The following is a 16,359-nucleotide window of genomic DNA, read 5'->3' on the forward strand; positions in this document are numbered from 1 at the left end:
ATGGGTTAAAAACAGTGTTACTACTTTGTACTGTTTATATTGAAGAATTTTAGAAATTCTGGGATAGCTTCCCTAAAATGTTCACTTTTTACAGGTTTTGTGTTAGCAGACTACTTCTTAACTAAAATTTTCATTCTCCATAATATTGCTATTTTATTTATAGTTTTTTTGTCTCACGGATTTTTCTAAGAGACCCAGCCGTCATATGTTTTAGAACTAAGTAACATGTTACTGAACAATGCACAAATGTTTAATTACACAACTTCGGAGACTTTTTGTTTGTTTAGAAAACAGGAATTTTTCTCTTTCATGAACCAACCAGAAATTAAGGGGTCTTTTGTAAGAAGCAAGTTATTTTAATCTCATTTTGAATTGATTCTGAAGGGAATCGCTGGCCGCCTGGAAGTAGCTTTCGTAACAAGGAGGAACAGTTCTTGCTGCATCGGGCCAACTGTCCGGGATGGCCAGGCGACGAGAGCCACACAGAAGTGGCCCCGAGGTTCAGGAAATAGCCAGGGCAGATGACAGAAGTTTGTGACTCGAGGAATCACAGAGCAGATCAATCACTGTAGCTTCTTTCTCTCCCCCTTTCCCCCCACCACCCAGGAATCAATTCAGCAAAGGGTTTTGGAACCGTTTTAGAAAATAGTATTTATACAGTGCTGAGGTTACTTCCAGATTTTCACACGATGTGCTGTTTAATTCTAACGGACTCCAAAATTCTTGTAAAACTTAAGAATTCAGAATAGACTTTTATCTTATGAAAACATGATTTATCCAGATCACTTAACATATATCGTACATGCTTTGGAATTTTTACAGACCACAGGGAAACTGTTTTTTTTTTTTTTTTAACCTAATACACCCCAAACAATGCAGCCTGCCAGACCACAGCACATCCGTAATGTAGAGCAGCAGATGTTGATACACATGCTTCTCTTTAAGACCAAGAAGAAGCACAAAAGAAAATAAAATAAAAACTTAAAACAGAAGAGAAACATGAAACAGAACAGAGGTGGGTGAGTTCGAGTAGCCGAAAGCAGTTGATTAAATCAGCAAAGGCCGGGACTGCGGTGGTCTAAACTCGGTGTTTTTTTTGTTTGTTTGTTTTTGTTTTTTTTTTTCCTATACATGTTTTTTTAAACACTCCGTGAGTCGATCTCACTCTCTTCACCAGGGTTGATAACTTTCGACTGAACTTTATTTTCCGTGAAAACGTTCACTTCAGTTCAACTGAGGAAGGAAGCGCTTGGTGTTCGTTCCAACCTTTAACCCTTTCACGTTTTGGTATGAGAATGGCCCCAAACCGCGTGCCTCGCCACGTTACGGGGTCGTCGTCCTGGGTGAGAATCTGCTAACGTTTTCCTTTTGGCTTTAACTCCAGCTGACCCCACCGTGAAGGACTTAATCGGAGGCTTCACTGCCCTTCATTACGCAGCCATGCACGGCCGGGCCCGGATCGCACGCCTGATGTTAGAATCGGAATACAGGGGCGACATCATTAACGCAAAGAGCAACGACGGCTGGACTCCCCTGCACGTGGCCGCTCACTACGGCAGGGACTCGTTCGTCCGACTCCTCCTGGAGTTCAAGGCCGAGGTCGACCCACTTAGCGACAAAGGCACGACGCCCCTCCAGCTCGCCATCATCCGGGAGAGGTCGAGCTGCGTGAAGATCCTCCTGGACCACAGCGCCAACATCGACATTCAGAATGGCTTCCTGTTGCGATATGCCGTCATCAAGAGCAACCACTCTTATTGCCGAATGTTCCTTCAGAGAGGGGCAGACACGAACTTGGGTCGCTTAGAAGACGGACAGACTCCCTTACATTTGTCCGCCCTTAGGGATGACGTGCTCTGCGCACGGATGTTGTACAATTACGGAGCAGACACGAACACAAGGAACTATGAGGGACAGACCCCGCTGGCTGTGTCACTAAGCATTTCTGGAAGTAGTCGACCGTGTCTGGATTTCTTACAAGAAGTCACAAGTATGTAATATCATTATTATTATTATTATTATTATTATTATTGCATTTTTCTCAAAATTTGCATCTTCTGGCACGCTTAAGGTGTTTTTTTTTTTTACAACTAAAACCAACCAGATAGTAATGGTTCCTGTTATTAGCCCTGGCTTGGTAAGTAAGACCCCGTTCATCCAAAATCAAAAGAATGCCCCGTGTCGTAAAATTTCATGAAAATTCAGCCGTGTTCCTAAAAGCGATAGAGATGGACGAGGGGAGAGGAGAAATGAAGAACAGGACAAATAGGAGAATTTTTTAAATGAACAAAGGTCTGCCGGCCGTGAGCGTAGTTTTTCCGGGAGGCCACGGACTCGAGATTGAAGAATTAATCAGAACAGGTTTCGGTTACAGACGCCGCAGCCGCGGAGGTGCCCTCGTCCGTGTGTTTGATCGCTAAGCTGCGGTTCACGTTCGATCGTGGCCGTTCTGCATTAGGACGTGAACCCACGTGCAGTGGGGTGGCCGGTGCTCATTTAGGTATCCCAGCAAAGCGGGTTAGGAATGCTAGAAATCATTGGAAGAAGAGATTTGCCATCTGTGGAAAATTCCGGGCCAGGGCTATGTGGCTTCGTACTTGACCTTCGCGTGGGTGCTTTTTTCTTGACCTGCTCGTATAGTGTGGCGTTTTCGTTTCTGATGGGGGCATTAGTTGGTGTGGATGCTCCTTGTGACCAGATCGGTATGTATATCAGAACTTAACATCCGACACAGACCTAAAGTCTATAAACAAATGTTTGGTTTTGCCCCCTGCCGTCCTTCTTAACGAATGCCCTTTTCCTCGCCTGGTTTTAACATTAAGGAGGAAGCAAGGCATCCTGGACACCAGGTACTCGATTTACTGACGTAATCCACGCTCCTCCTTGCAACTAAACCCGACAGTTACCATTTTACGTTAGAAACGAAATGTAATCTGAATTTCGTGAATTCGTGAGGAAGAAAGTTGAAGTGATTCCCGCTAAGTGTATTCAGACGAAAGCATGAAAACAACCCAGGCTTAAGCTCTCGCGGGTGCTGTCACTGAAACTGTCTCTCCTGCCGGAAGCGGTCTCTGTGCTGTCCCCATGTGGCTCTCGAGCACTCGCCATATGGCTAATGCCACTGAGAGACTGAATCTCTATTTTATTTAATTGTAGTCATTGCAGTTGAAATAGCCCGGTGGCTCCCGTGTTCTGCAGCGCAGGTCCGCCCGCCTCGGTGGAGGGATTTTGGACTGTCTGGCAGGTGGTCCCTCGCAGAAAGCTTTGAGGCACACGGAGGTACCCCAAGATGGGGATGTCGTGTGTGCCATTTCCTCCCCAGCTCCCCAGACTCTTCATACCCAGGCTGCATTTTAAGAGAAGATTGCAATACAATGCTGATTGCAATAATTTTCCAACAGTCTTCATTTATAGACTGGTCGGGGTGGTGGCGCTATGGAAGATGAGATTACTCTTGAACTTGAGGTTGGGATTCTGTCGTGGAATATGGCCTATAAAGTATATCTTTTTCATTTTAAATTCTGGGTATCTTATGATTTGTTTTAAGTTCTACCCTAGAGACTCTTGATTAAATTAGTGTGGCTGCCTTCAGAAAGCCATGCTTCGTACATAAACGCCTCGGCCCCTTTCATTAGATATTTTGCTCTGTGGTTAAACAGCATAGATCACCCAAGCTCGAGCCCTAACTTTCCCACACGTTAGCCGTGACCTTGGGCAGGTCACCCAACCACTCTGTGCCTCAGTGTCCTCATTGTAAAATTAGGATAATTACATCCATCTTGCAGGCTTAGCATGAGGGTTAAATGCGTTGAAATTTCTAATGCACTTAAAACAGTGCCTGGTGCATTTTAAGTGCTGAATGAACAGGAAGGGCTGGCTTGCTCCCAACGAGTGAATCCCATAGAGTCTTTCTCTATCCAAGCCTCCTGTTTTGAGCTCTGTAAACCAGCCGTCCCCAACCTTTCTGGCCCCAAGGACCGGTGCTCCCGTGAGAATCCAACGCCTGAGGGTCTGAGGCGGAGCTGAGGCTGTGATGCTGGTGCTGGGGGCGGCTGCAGATACAGATGATGCTCCGCTCGCCCGCCACTCGCCTGCTGTGCAGCCCGGTGCTGTAGACTCCTGTGCAGTCTGCCTACGACGACGCGGCCGGTGGGCTAGGAGGAGATGCCCCTTTATGCCGCACAGCCAGAATTTTGAGTTAAAAAAAAAAAAAAAAGATTCTCATGCACCTTTAAAATTAGGGGCAGATAGAAAAATCAGCAGGGACGTGTCTCTGTGTTCGAGTTCTGCGCCGCACGAGGGCAGGGCGTGCACCTAGTAGGCCCTCAGTGAACATGGCTCAGCCGGTTGGCTGGCTCTGGAAGGGACGGTGGCCGAGCAGATGCGTGCTGTGCTTTTCCCAAGGGAGGGACCGTCTCTCGAAGGCTGCAGTTACTCTCCGTCCTCAGATGCCTCGACGTAATCCATCCCTTCTTGATTCTCCATTGGAGTCTCCTGCCGAAGGCAGGTCGAGTGTTTCTGCTTCCCCGGCGCGGTATTTCGTAAGATTTTCTTTTCCCGGTGAATAATGATGTGTGAAGAGGAACCAGCCAAGGCTGGCTCTTTCTGGAGGCCTCTGCTGAAAGCCAGGGAGGAGAAGAGGCGGGCGGGCGGGCGGGGAGCCGCGAGGCGAAGCCGTGAGCCGCTTCCAGCCCCGGCCCACACCGAGCCGTCGGCTTCCGACCTGACAGCGCAGGCTCCCGAGGCGTCGGCACAGCAGAAGTGCCACTTGGTGCTATTGATTCGGGGCCATTTTCCCATTCGTCATTCACCATTTGAACTAGAAGCAGCTCATTTCAATAGGAAGAGTTTAAGAAAATTACAGTCCTGTGATCTAAAAGCAACTGCGGGTTTTTAGAAAACTTGCCATAAAAACTCCGATTAAAGTTGCCTGTAAACAGTGGCTTTGTTATAGTGTGTCTGCTGGTGCCTCGTTGGTTCTGAGTGGACAGAGAAGCCACCAAGAGCTGCCGTCTGGTCACCCACAGCCAGACTTCCGGAAACCTCCACCTTCTAGAACGATCTCCTCCAGAAAACCAGTCACGTGGCGGAGCCGCTTCTTCGTGCCAAGCTCCCAAGGGCCGAAGCTCACAGCTGGCAAACGAGCGTCGCCTTGCAGAAGGGAAGGCGTTGCTCGCTTAGCGGGTAATAATGTTTCTCAAAAGCCGCTTCCTGTTCTTTCAGAGCTTTGACTCGAAAGAAAAACAAGAGCTGGACAAACAAACCGAAGGGACCACGGCAGAGAACAGCGAAGGCGTGACAGCGCCGGGTGGCAGCGGTAGTGGGGACAGGCAGCGGTCGACATCCTGTGGATGCGGCTCCGTCGAAGGCGGGGGCTCCCGGGTCGGGATGTAAACGGCCCCTCGCCACCAGGGCCAGGCGGAGGCCCAGGAGCCTGGGACACAGTTCAGGAGGCCGAGGCCACGCAGGTGCACGCGGCGGGAGGAGAATGATTTACGTCGCACCTGTGCGCGGACCCGCTAGGGAGCCGCGCGCTCTTGAACCGGTTCCTTCTTGGTGTGAGGGCGACTCATCAGATCAGATCCGCGGTCCCTCGTGTAACCCTCTGGAGAACGATTTTGTTCAACACATTGGAAGTGAGGTTAATTTCGGTTATCGAATTTGTTTTCAAATGAGGGATTTCGCGAGACCTCGACCCGGTGGTCTCATCAGGTTGTTCAGGCTTAGTTGTTAAAATCACCCTTAGAAATAAAAAGCAAACATAAATAGTACACAGTTTGAAATCCCATTACGCTGCATTGTAAGGTTCTTTGACGTAGAGAGTATCACCTTACTCTGTACGGTTTTCATTATATTTCCATTACTTTATCTTTTTAATGTGAATTTCTAGAGGTTTGTTGTCATTTGTTAGGGAGCGATGTGTAGCTTTCTTTGGCTTAGTGCACATGGAAAACACAGGGCAAAATTCATTTGCCTGTGGGGAAAAACGGTAACCGACGGACACGTGTCATCGAGGCTGATAGTTACCTTTGGAGTCTCTCCAAGGGTTAAATCAGTAGCCTTCGATTTGACAATATGATTTGTATTTTAAGGCGAGCCAGAATCTGCCTTTGTCCTGTCAAGTGAGATTCGTTTCACAGATTTCACACGAAGTCTTTGCGAGAGTATATCAGAGGTAGGAGCAAAGGACTAAAACGTGTTTATGGGATTCTGAAATAGGAAGGGGAGATTTCGCAAAGAGGAACGGGGACCCCCTTCCATCCAGACAGCGACCTAAGACGGAAGGTACTCGATGGAAAAGTCCGATCGTACAGAGCCGTCCAGAGGAGGCCGAGGCCGCGTCTCTCGACACCGTCCCCTCCGCCTTCAGACTCTACCCCCCAAAGAAAAACCTACTTCGCTTTCATTTTGTCCACTTTAGTTACGTAAAAATGTTTTCCTCTCTGTCCACCTTTCCAGATGTTTTATCCAAATAAGCTTAGTCTGTCGTAAATACAGTCACGGCGATGTCAGAAGGAGGTGGTTTATGATATTTAATTTTCCAAATTACGCCGCTGCCTGGTTTTGTAATTTCTACCAGACGAGACCCTTCAAAAGCTGGTTTTCCATTTTAATACCCAATTAACACTAATGACGGGTTTCTTCACCGAGTGGAGAGACGAGTAACCCTTTGAACTGTTATGTAATTCCGTCGTGGTGTGTCAGTATGGACACCTTGTACTTTTTTGCATCTCTCAAAGTGTTCGTAATTCCTTCAGTTACCCTCTTTTGCCCGACACCCTCCACGTGTCCCCTGTTAGAATCCCGAGAACGGGGCGGTTGTCGTTTGACAGGGTAGGGATGGTTTTCTGAGACACCTCGGGGCCGTCCGTTCCTTTCTTTTCCTCGGCCTCCTCCCCTCTCTCGCCCCTTGACTCTGTGGGACAGTGACAACGCGTGTCTGAGTGGCTAGTGGACGCTCAGCGGCTACTTCTGAGTGTCGCGTTGACAGGAAAATAAGGACATCTTTTTCCATTACAATCTTCTGTTCTCAAAATGATATTCCTAAAGATAAGGCAGTGGTTTCCAGAACGTTTCCCAGTGATGGTAAATTACTCCTTTACTGTCGCGCTGTCAAGTTAGTTTTCTCATTCTTAATGCTGGGGAGATGGAGACTTCGGCTTCCAAGAAGGGGCCCTACGCTTTTCTGGATGGGAGACGCCAACATCTGTACGAGTATTTACAAATTACTGTTTTACCATGTATTTGCGTAACGCTTTGACATAGGTCTTACTGCGTGCCTGGTACCATTCCAAGCACGTTACCAAAATTCACTTTGACGCTCACGAAGCCTGTGAGGTAGGCGTTGTCATACTCAGTTCGCGGAGGAGGACACCGAAGCAGGAAGCTGAGGAGCTGGCCCGAGGTCACACACCGTGGGCAGTGGGACCAGGAATCAAACCCAGGCCGTCCAGCCCCACAGTGGATGCTTTCAGCCACCGAGGCACAGCCCCACCGTGAAAGTTCGTTCGTGGACAAGAATCACACACCATCAAGATCTCCCAGAATAGCTAAAGATTGGCACAACGCGCTGCTTCAGGGGAAGAGAAACCAGTAGCAAAGTGAGTCAACCTTTCCAGCGTTTAGGCGTAGAAAGGGCGTTATTTCCTGGGAAAGGCCTGCGCAGGTCGCTTCTGGGGATGGCAGTATTTCCGTAGCTGCGACACTCCCAGCGTTCCGCCTGGGGCATCATTTAACTAGATCATCGGGGAACGTTCTGTCTTCCGTAACCGCAGGTGACAATGTTGCCGAACTTCCCGCCGCTAATGCAAGGCAGGTCCCCTCGGCCTCCAGCTTCTAGTAACATTTAAACATTTTCCCTTCCAGCCCCGACCAGCAACCTCCTCAAGGCCCTTCCCAGTGACAAAGCCACCTATTTTCAGTGCCTTTCATGGCCACGCTCTACTTTCAGGTCCCCAAGTCTCACTTGGGTACCTAACGCTGCACCATTATGTGGCTTAAAACAGCGCTCGTTAGTAATTTTACTTCTCTGCTCCACGAAGTGTCACCTGGAGCCGCTGGACCGGGGCCCTCCCGCTTCCAAAATGGTTCACACACACGGCTGGCAAGTTGGTGCTCACGGCTCCCTGGGAGCTCAGCCAGGACCGGTGGACACCCACCTCCGTTCCTTTTTATAAACCGCTTGCATACGGTAGCCGTGTTCCAAGAGCAAATGTCCCAAGAGCGTGGTCACCTGTCATGACTTAGCCATAGCGGTCACGTAGCATCACTTCCGTCAGTCACGAGCCTACCCAGTTTTGGGGAGCGGGAACCTAGACTTCATCTCTTAATAATGGGAGCGTCCAGTCACACGGTGACAAAAAGCATGAGGCAGCTGTGTTCGTTTTCAGAGCGCGCACCTGTCGCAAAGCGAGAGTATCAGCTGATCCACCATTACGCAGCCTATTGTCTTGATCGTTTCTTTTCAACAATAACTAAGCACTTCGGGTAATTTAGTGTTTCCACTCTGTCGGACGCTGTGTCTTCGTTTAAGCGTGCGTGTATACTCCTCTGTGTCAACTTCATTCTCATCTGCTTTTGGCCCGAATACATTGTGCTGGTTTTCATATTAATGTTGCACTCGAAAAGAACCTGCCATCTATTAGGAAAATCGGATTCTTTACTTTAAAAAAAAAAGATTCACATCTATTTCATATTCTGGTTCGCATTTGCACATCAAATACTGGGAGCATTTATTGAAAAAATGACAGTCATTTATGCTCTTCCTAATGGCGGCTTAGGAATGGTGACGAAAGGTAATTCAGAGCAGCTTAGGCAATGATTTGCCGTCGACAGGGGCGTGTTTGGCAATGAACGAGCTGACCGTTTTATACTTCAGGAACAAACCTGTTAAGTGTTCGCTTGTCCCGCTAGTATTTGTTGAGTGCCGGGTCAGCCATCGGGCTCACGTTGGCACCAGACGTGGACCTGTGGCCTCATGGAACGTGCCATATAGAGTGAGGAAGACGGGCGTTGATAGGTCATTCTGCATAAACGTCAGATCACAGCCCTGTAAAGCACCGGAGGTAGGTACGCTCGGAGACGAGCCGCTGGGAACTTGACCTCGTCTCCCTAACGAAGCGCCCCGTTAGCCCAGATCTGGGAGGTGGGGAGCACGTGATCTTGCCGAGAGACGCGTGGGTGTGTGTGTCACAGCCCTTGGTGTGTGTGTCACAGCTACGCGAGCCCCTGGTTCAGATGTTTCTGGGGAGGCTGCGGCCCCCACCGCGCTGCCGTGTACAGCCCGCGTGTTGAGTGACTCTCGGAAAGCACGTGTTCACGCGGGCCTTACGGGGCAGAGGTCTGCGTTCCAAGGGGCCTTTTCGTTTATGAAGAGTTACTTAACTTCGAATAACGGCGATCACTGTGGACGAGGGCAGTTCAAGTCGGGGTTCAGGTCCTAAGGAGAGCAGTAGTTCTCCGTGTGTGGCCTGGGGACCCCTGGAGTTCCCCGAGAGCCTTTCAGGGTGTCTGAGGTCAAGACGACTTCCATAACACTACTAAGAGGTTATTTGCCTTTTCCACATTCCTTCTTTCATGAGTGTAACAGGACTTTTTCAGAGACCGGATGATGTGAGTTTGTCACAGCAGATAGGATGGCGAAGCCCGTGTGAGAATTAAACCATCGTCTGTCAAGCCAGACCTTTAAAAGCTTGGCAGAAACGTGAAGGAGCGCCATTGTTCTCACCGTTTTTTTTTTTTTTTTTTTTGGAAGATTTTATTTTCATAATTTATTTATGTTCACGTGTCGTAGGGTTTATTTTTGTTATTTTTAGATGAATAAGTAATTCTAAAATTTCTGTTTCTGCTTTTAATGTGGTAATTATTGATACCTATACCCCACGTAAACAGAAATTCTTTGGGGTCCTCAATTTTTAAAAATAGAAAGAGGTTTTGTGACAGAGGAGTTTGAGATCTGCCGAAGCGTGGTCTTCTTTTGATTTGGGGCATTTTACTGACTCAGACACAGGAGGAGTCTCAAACGGGGGTGACGATCAAAGCACTTTCTAGAAGGAGGATGAAAGGAGTTAGCATGTGCCAAGAGCGTCTTCGACTCCATGGCACAGAGTAAGCATCCCGCATCCGTTAGTTTTTATTATCATCACCATTTACCAGGAAAGCGGGACCGAGGTGAACGCACACACCACCGAAGCGTCGCTGCTGGAATGTTCGCCTGTGTTTCCGCTCATCCATGTTATTTCTGTAGAACGCTGCGTTCGAAAGTGAGAGAAATGGGTTTTTGTCATCCTTCTTTTGAGTTGGGTTAGAGCAGAGGTTTTTTGTAGGTAGGTGGTCAGGGTGTGAGGTTGGGAGACGCGTAGATTCACAATGGCTTGGGGTACTTCTCCCACCCGCCTCACCCCCATCCCCACTGCCAAGGTTCTGCTATGTCTGCCATCACCGTGAACAGATAGGCCGCTGCCGTTTGGGAGAGCCCCCCAGAAATCGTGTCACGTGTCTGGGCTCCAGCGTCTCGGACAGCGAGCTGAACGGAGAAGCCACGTTGGGGAGCGTGTCATTTGGTACCCAGCTCTCGAGATGCAGAAGCTGAGCGTATGCGAGAACTCTCTTTAGTGTCGGTCTCAAAAGCCTTAATTTGTCATGTGACAGTAAGCGATTTACTGAAATCCCTGATACTCAGTGTCCTTATTTGGAAAATGGAGGTGAAAAGAACATCGACCGAGCCATCAAAGGAGGCCTCACGTGCGGGCGCCCAGGACACACGCTCTCGGTAGCATCTTTATTCGTCTGCTAAGTCTAGAGAGAGACCCTTGCCGGTGAAATAAATCATTCTCTCCGGAGCCTGAAAGCTCGCCGGAGATATCGCGCGTTGGAGCTTTGTAACATTTTTTTTTTTTCTGTCTTTTTTAGGACAGCCCAGAAACTTGCAGGACCTGTGCCGAATTAAAATTCGACAGTGTATAGGCCTTCAAAACTTAAAGCTGCTTGATGAACTACCGATTGCCAAGGTCATCAAAGACTACTTAAAACACAAATTTGATGATATCTGATCCACACAGAACTGTGAGCAGGACTAGGGCTTGTATTCCAGATACTTAAAAGGCTTTCTGCCTTGCACAAAGTATATCCTATGCAATTTCTGATTTGCTGTAAAGTCAGAAGGCAGGTATACACTTTTAGGTTTATTTTTGTTTGTTCGGTTGGTTTTCATTGTAGGGGAGGGTTTTTTTTTTTATATATATATAGATAAACACACACACACACACACACACACACACGCACGCACGCTTGAAGGTCTTAATTTGGTTTTTTGGTCCAGGTTTAAGAGGTCCAAGCTTTCTATACAATATTGCATTTACAAAAATTGTTTTTCCAAAATGACGCAAGCAGGTTTGGAGTGCAGAATTTACCCTTTTCATATTTACGGTTTCATTGGGGTGCACGACGTAAACCAGCAGGGCACACGTCAAAGTTTGGAGGGGTGGTTTCCTCCGGGGAGGGGGCGGTCCTGGGTCCCATTGGAAAACGCCCTAAGACAATTTTACAGTAAATGGCTGTCACCTCCTTCATTTTTAATGAATACAAATCGGCTGTTTCAACTGTTCTCTTCCTAATTACTGTAGCTTTCGGGTGACATAAATCCAGTACCTCTGCTTCCTGTTGGTGCGCTCTTGTTTTTAACTTTTTTTTTTTTTACCAACCGTGGTACACTACCCAGAGGCATCGCCTGTCAACTACTGTCTCTAGTTGAATTGTGCTTTTAAAATGATTAAGGGGAAAGAGAATGACTTTATAAAGCCAGTGTATTCTGTTTCTCAGACAGCGCCTCCAGTGCAATACTCTTTCCGGTGTATTTTATCCATCATTTCCCTTGATGTTCCTCATGCCACAGCCGGCTCCGACATGCCCGTGAGAACAGGGACGGCCACTGTTCTTTGACTCACAGCACCAGAGTGTGTCAGCTGCAATTTCCATTTTTCAGCTTCGTCCTTTACTTCATCGGAAGCCAAAAATTTAAGCCCGGTGGTAGAGTATTCTAAAAATAGCCCCAAGTATTGTTAAACCGTTTGGCTTTTATTGGTTAAGTAAGTCGGGGTGGTTTCACGGTGGTTTTTTTTTTTTTTTTCTTTTTTCTTCCCAGTGAAGAAAATTTTCTAAAAGGTAAAACTGCTAATCGATGCACACTTAAAAGTCTGATGGGCTCCTAATATGCTAATGAGACATTTCCTGTCTGTCTTAAGGTTACACACAGTGAGGCTCTTCTGGACAGTTATTGTGTTTTCTGGGTTGACGGGGCATTTGCTGGCCGTGTAAACACGGATGTGACGATGTGTCGGTAACAGGGGGGACACTCCCAGAGAGATCTGTGATCATCACGCCCTCGGAGCTGCATGCCGTGCTCAATTTAGCATTATTGGTTTCCGAAAGAAAACTTTTCAAACATCGCGGTCATTCTCAGCGCTCTGGGCAGTTTCAAAATAGTTACACCCTAGTGATACATTTCTCAAGAAGTTTACACAACGAAGGGCTTCTCTTTGACTTTCTAGTTGGACGTCATTGGGTATCACACTGTTTCACGTGCAGAGTGTAACTCAGCAGTCGGCTCCAGCTTCTGCTCCCCCAGATCCTGCAGTTACACATTCTGCGGCACAGAGTTTGTTCTCTCGGACGCAGAGTGCCTGTGACATCGGGGTGTCCGATCGGCCTGTCCTAGATTTTTGAGGAACGGGCCGCTTCGGAGAAAGGATTTGGGGGACCGCCGATGGCCACATAGCCCCTTTTGCAGGGAGCCAGTGAGACCGTGGCCATTTCTATGGCCGTCTCGAAACTGTGACTGCAGCCTGCTAGACAGAAATAGATGTGTCCTTGCCCTGTTAAGAATTTCTCCAGAAAAGTTATCTCACGAGAGAGAGAGAGAGAGAGAGAGAGAGTCCCTTTACGATGAATAGGAGCTAAGCCGCGTTCCCATTCTTCCACCCAGTGCCCAGGTCGGACCTGAGCCATCTGGGACATGGCGCAGCCAGAAATGAATTGAGAGTTACTTCTCCCCAAAACCCCGAGGAGATGGGAGGGCCCCCGCACTCTGAGCAGTGATGCCAGAGCCTCTCTCCTCACGCGTGTGTATGAATTTATTCAGTTTAAAAAGATTTCCTTCCCCCAACCATTCGAAGCTTTCCAAACGAAGCCACTGAGTGTGAGTCAGGGAATTCCAAGTACAAAGATCAGATGGAGGGAAATTCTTCGTTCTGTATTGCTGCTGCGACTTTCAAAAAAAAAAAAAAAAAATTATGAGAGCTCTTCCTGGAATTGCAATGTCTATTTAATGAAGAGGTGTATAATTCCATTATTTATTGTTTGAGGTTTGATTTCTCTGGAAGCTTAAAAAGGTGTTTTCTTTTCGTTGTTAGTAAAATCCCAATCACACGTCCCATTTAACAAACAGTAACTACAGTGTCTCGAAGTCGGTAGCTAGTGGCATGCAGGAGTAATAGACGTGCAGGATAGACGCATTTGAACTTGATTGCCAGAGAAGCGCTCTGTGGTCACAGAATGAGGCGAGAGAACGTGTCATTTTCAGAAAATCAACTGATCGTTTTGTCCAGAATCTTGACTGAGATGTTCAGAACGGTATCAAATTTGTCACTGACCCTTCTCTGTTTCTTTCGAAATGTATTATTTAAGCCTATGACTAAACCTTTATAAAAATATATTGGGCAAGTACACCAAAGAAACCAGCTCATGAAAGATTACGATCGTTAATGAACTGCAAACCTCATCTTTTGAAAACAAGATTTTTCTTTTCGTGTGTGTAAATATTTGTGTTTATAAATGTACAGCAGAGCAAGAGCGTTTTTTGGTTGGTTTTTTTTTTTTTAGATTATTTAATTCCCATATTTCTAAACTATCTACCACAGAGTAATCCACGCTTGTTAGTTGGGAGGACTTGACCGTTTTGTTTTTGAATTCATTATCCGTCATGCTTGGAGCCGCCTTTCCGCAAGAGGACTCAGTGTCCTGCCACAGGTGACAGCGCACACATCTGCAGCTTGAGGGAGCCTGCCATGGCCTCAGACGCGCAGCCCCAAGGAGAAACGTGAGGTTTAACGACCAGAGTGGACCATCCGAAAAGGGAGATGCTAACTTTCCTGCAGGATCGCTCATCAGCCCCGAATGTGATTGGGATGAGGCCCTTCGCCCACAAACTTAGCCTTCATGTAACTCCCGGTGTGTTATATCATACTGTATTTTGTTCTTCCTTTGTAATGTAAGTTTTGCTTTGGGTCAATTTGAATTAAAAAAAAAAAAAGAACAAATCTGGTTTAAAACTTATTGGCATTGTGTTTTATTTCTAGTCTGCCCTCACTTTTGCACATTTGGTGAAGAAACAGAAATCTATCGATCGATGTTTTAGATAATTGGGAATCACATAAGCGTGATACGGGAAAGAGCACTTTTAGGTCAGAAAAAGCAGTTCTGACCACCCCCTCCCCCTTTTTTAACGCGTTCCGCAAATGCCAACCGACAAAAGACAATCACATTCTTGTGTCAATCCAATATTGACCCTTTGGGGGCCAGATTCACCTTGACTGAGGACCAAGATTGGACCACAGTGTATCTAAGCACAGAAAAAATAAATGCAGCTAAAACAATGAATTTGAGGGCGTCGATTAGCCTGCGGGAGACAGAGGCCAAATAAGTCCGGTTCCACTCTCCATACTCATCGGCGGGGGAGTCAGATTTGGAAAATAGCCACGTTGCTTGCAGATCTTGAGGTCTTTTTTTTTTCCAATATGATGTAAGTAGTGTATTGTTTTTTCAGCTGAAAGACAATTTACAAAAATGGCTGACTAACTTGATGAAACAGATTATCTGCTCGATAGGAAAAATATTTCCACATCCAAAGTAGTTGGGTTCTGAAGAATAAAGGAAGTGGATTTGGATCCTTGCTTGTGTTTATGTCACATAATGTAACCCTATGTCCTCTTAACACATCTTACGAGTTCTGATGTCAGAATTTATATCAGCTTGAATATCAAGACAGATTTTAAATAGGCACTGCCAGAAACTGACATTTAGGCCCGAGTTGATGTAGACTCCTGAGATCCAAAGCTAATTTGTCTTTACCATTATTCTGTCCTTATCTATAAGGTCCCTGGGGCCTTAGATAATCACACCAAGCGTCAGCCCGCATGTGGTGTCCAGAATCTCATGACTTCCTTGTATGCTGCTGGTGGTGTTCAAAGTTTGGTAACACATTTTTATAAGATCGTGGTGCATTTGATAGGTGGGTCTCCGTCTTCCCGAAGAACTCTTGACTCCTGAGTGACAGCGTTCTGAGTCCGTTTTGGGAAGAACGAGGCGATTTCTGGAAGGACCTAAAAGCGATGATCAGTGCGAATAAAGAAAGCCCCGCTCCGTCTCTTGTCCCAAGGGAGCGCGTCCCTTCGGGTCCCGAGATGCGCTCCCCAGTGCCACTCAGCTGTCCCCAGAGTGCCTCGTGCTGAGTTTCAATTCAACCAGGTGACTTTTCCATTCTGAAGACCCATAAACCATTCAGAGTAAAGGATCAGATAAAAGCAAATGATTTCTCTTCTGCTGCAGATACGATCTTTTTTTAAAAATCGTCATCTTTTGTAGTTATTCTAAACGTTTTAAATTTTGGTTCATTCCAGCGTCTTAAAAATCGCACTTAGAACCTTCTCACTGTTTTTTTTTTTTTTTTAATTGGGAAATTGTTTTAATATTAATGAAATCTACCTTATGTTACTTTAGGGAGTCATGAAGTGATTCACTTTTCTGTGAAATAGTGTTTTATGAATCAGAAAAGAGAGGGCTTCCTTCGGACCATGGGATCCAGGCGAAGCTGCGAAACTCGGGTATGTGACGATTCCACTGACCCTCTGTGGCCGACGCAGGTAATCCAGCTGTGGCTACTTCCTATTTCATCTGGCAAACGGTCACATTTTTCTTGCTGCTCCGTCTTGAGCTAATCCTGCTTTTCTTCCGCTGATCGCTTTGAGTCAGGGCACAGCTCAGTTTTCGTTTACTTTACCCCCGCAAAAAAAAAAAAAAAAAAAAAAAAAAAAAAAAAAAAAAAAAAAAAAAAAAAAAAAAAAAAAAAAAAAAAAAAAAAAAAAAAAAAAAAAAATCGTAGGGCGTGGACTTACTGTGCGTGACCATTTAATATTTCCCTTGGGCTTGTCTAGATTTTTTCCCTCTCTCAATCTTGGCCACTTAACCCTTCGGGGAAGTACGTAAGCGCAAGGGATGCCCCCGTCGCCAACTTGCTTTCACGCATGGATTTTAATGTTCCCAATCGTTCATTTTCCCTACTTTACCTGTGTAGAAATATAACTT

At 46.6% G+C, this 16,359-nt stretch overlaps 1 protein-coding gene across 3 annotated transcripts in view; it reads left to right on the plus strand.

The window, feature by feature from the left end:
• ASB7 (ankyrin repeat and SOCS box containing 7) overlaps positions 1–14,331 on the plus strand; it is a 37,230-nt gene extending 22,899 nt beyond the window's left edge. For all 3 annotated transcript variants that reach the window (XM_006924144.3, XM_015598728.2, XM_015598727.2), the window contains 2 exons: positions 1,385–1,990; positions 10,912–14,331. In XM_006924144.3, the coding sequence (XP_006924206.1) occupies positions 1,385–1,990; positions 10,912–11,051 (746 nt within the window). In that variant the 3' untranslated portion in view covers positions 11,052–14,331. The remainder of the gene's footprint in view (positions 1–1,384; positions 1,991–10,911) is intronic.
• The last annotated feature ends 2,028 nt before the right edge of the window (positions 14,332–16,359 follow it).

The sequence above is a fragment of the Pteropus alecto genome, unplaced genomic scaffold (genome assembly GCF_000325575.1).
Source record: "Pteropus alecto unplaced genomic scaffold, ASM32557v1 scaffold59, whole genome shotgun sequence".
Classification (NCBI taxonomy): domain Eukaryota; kingdom Metazoa; phylum Chordata; class Mammalia; order Chiroptera; family Pteropodidae; genus Pteropus; species Pteropus alecto.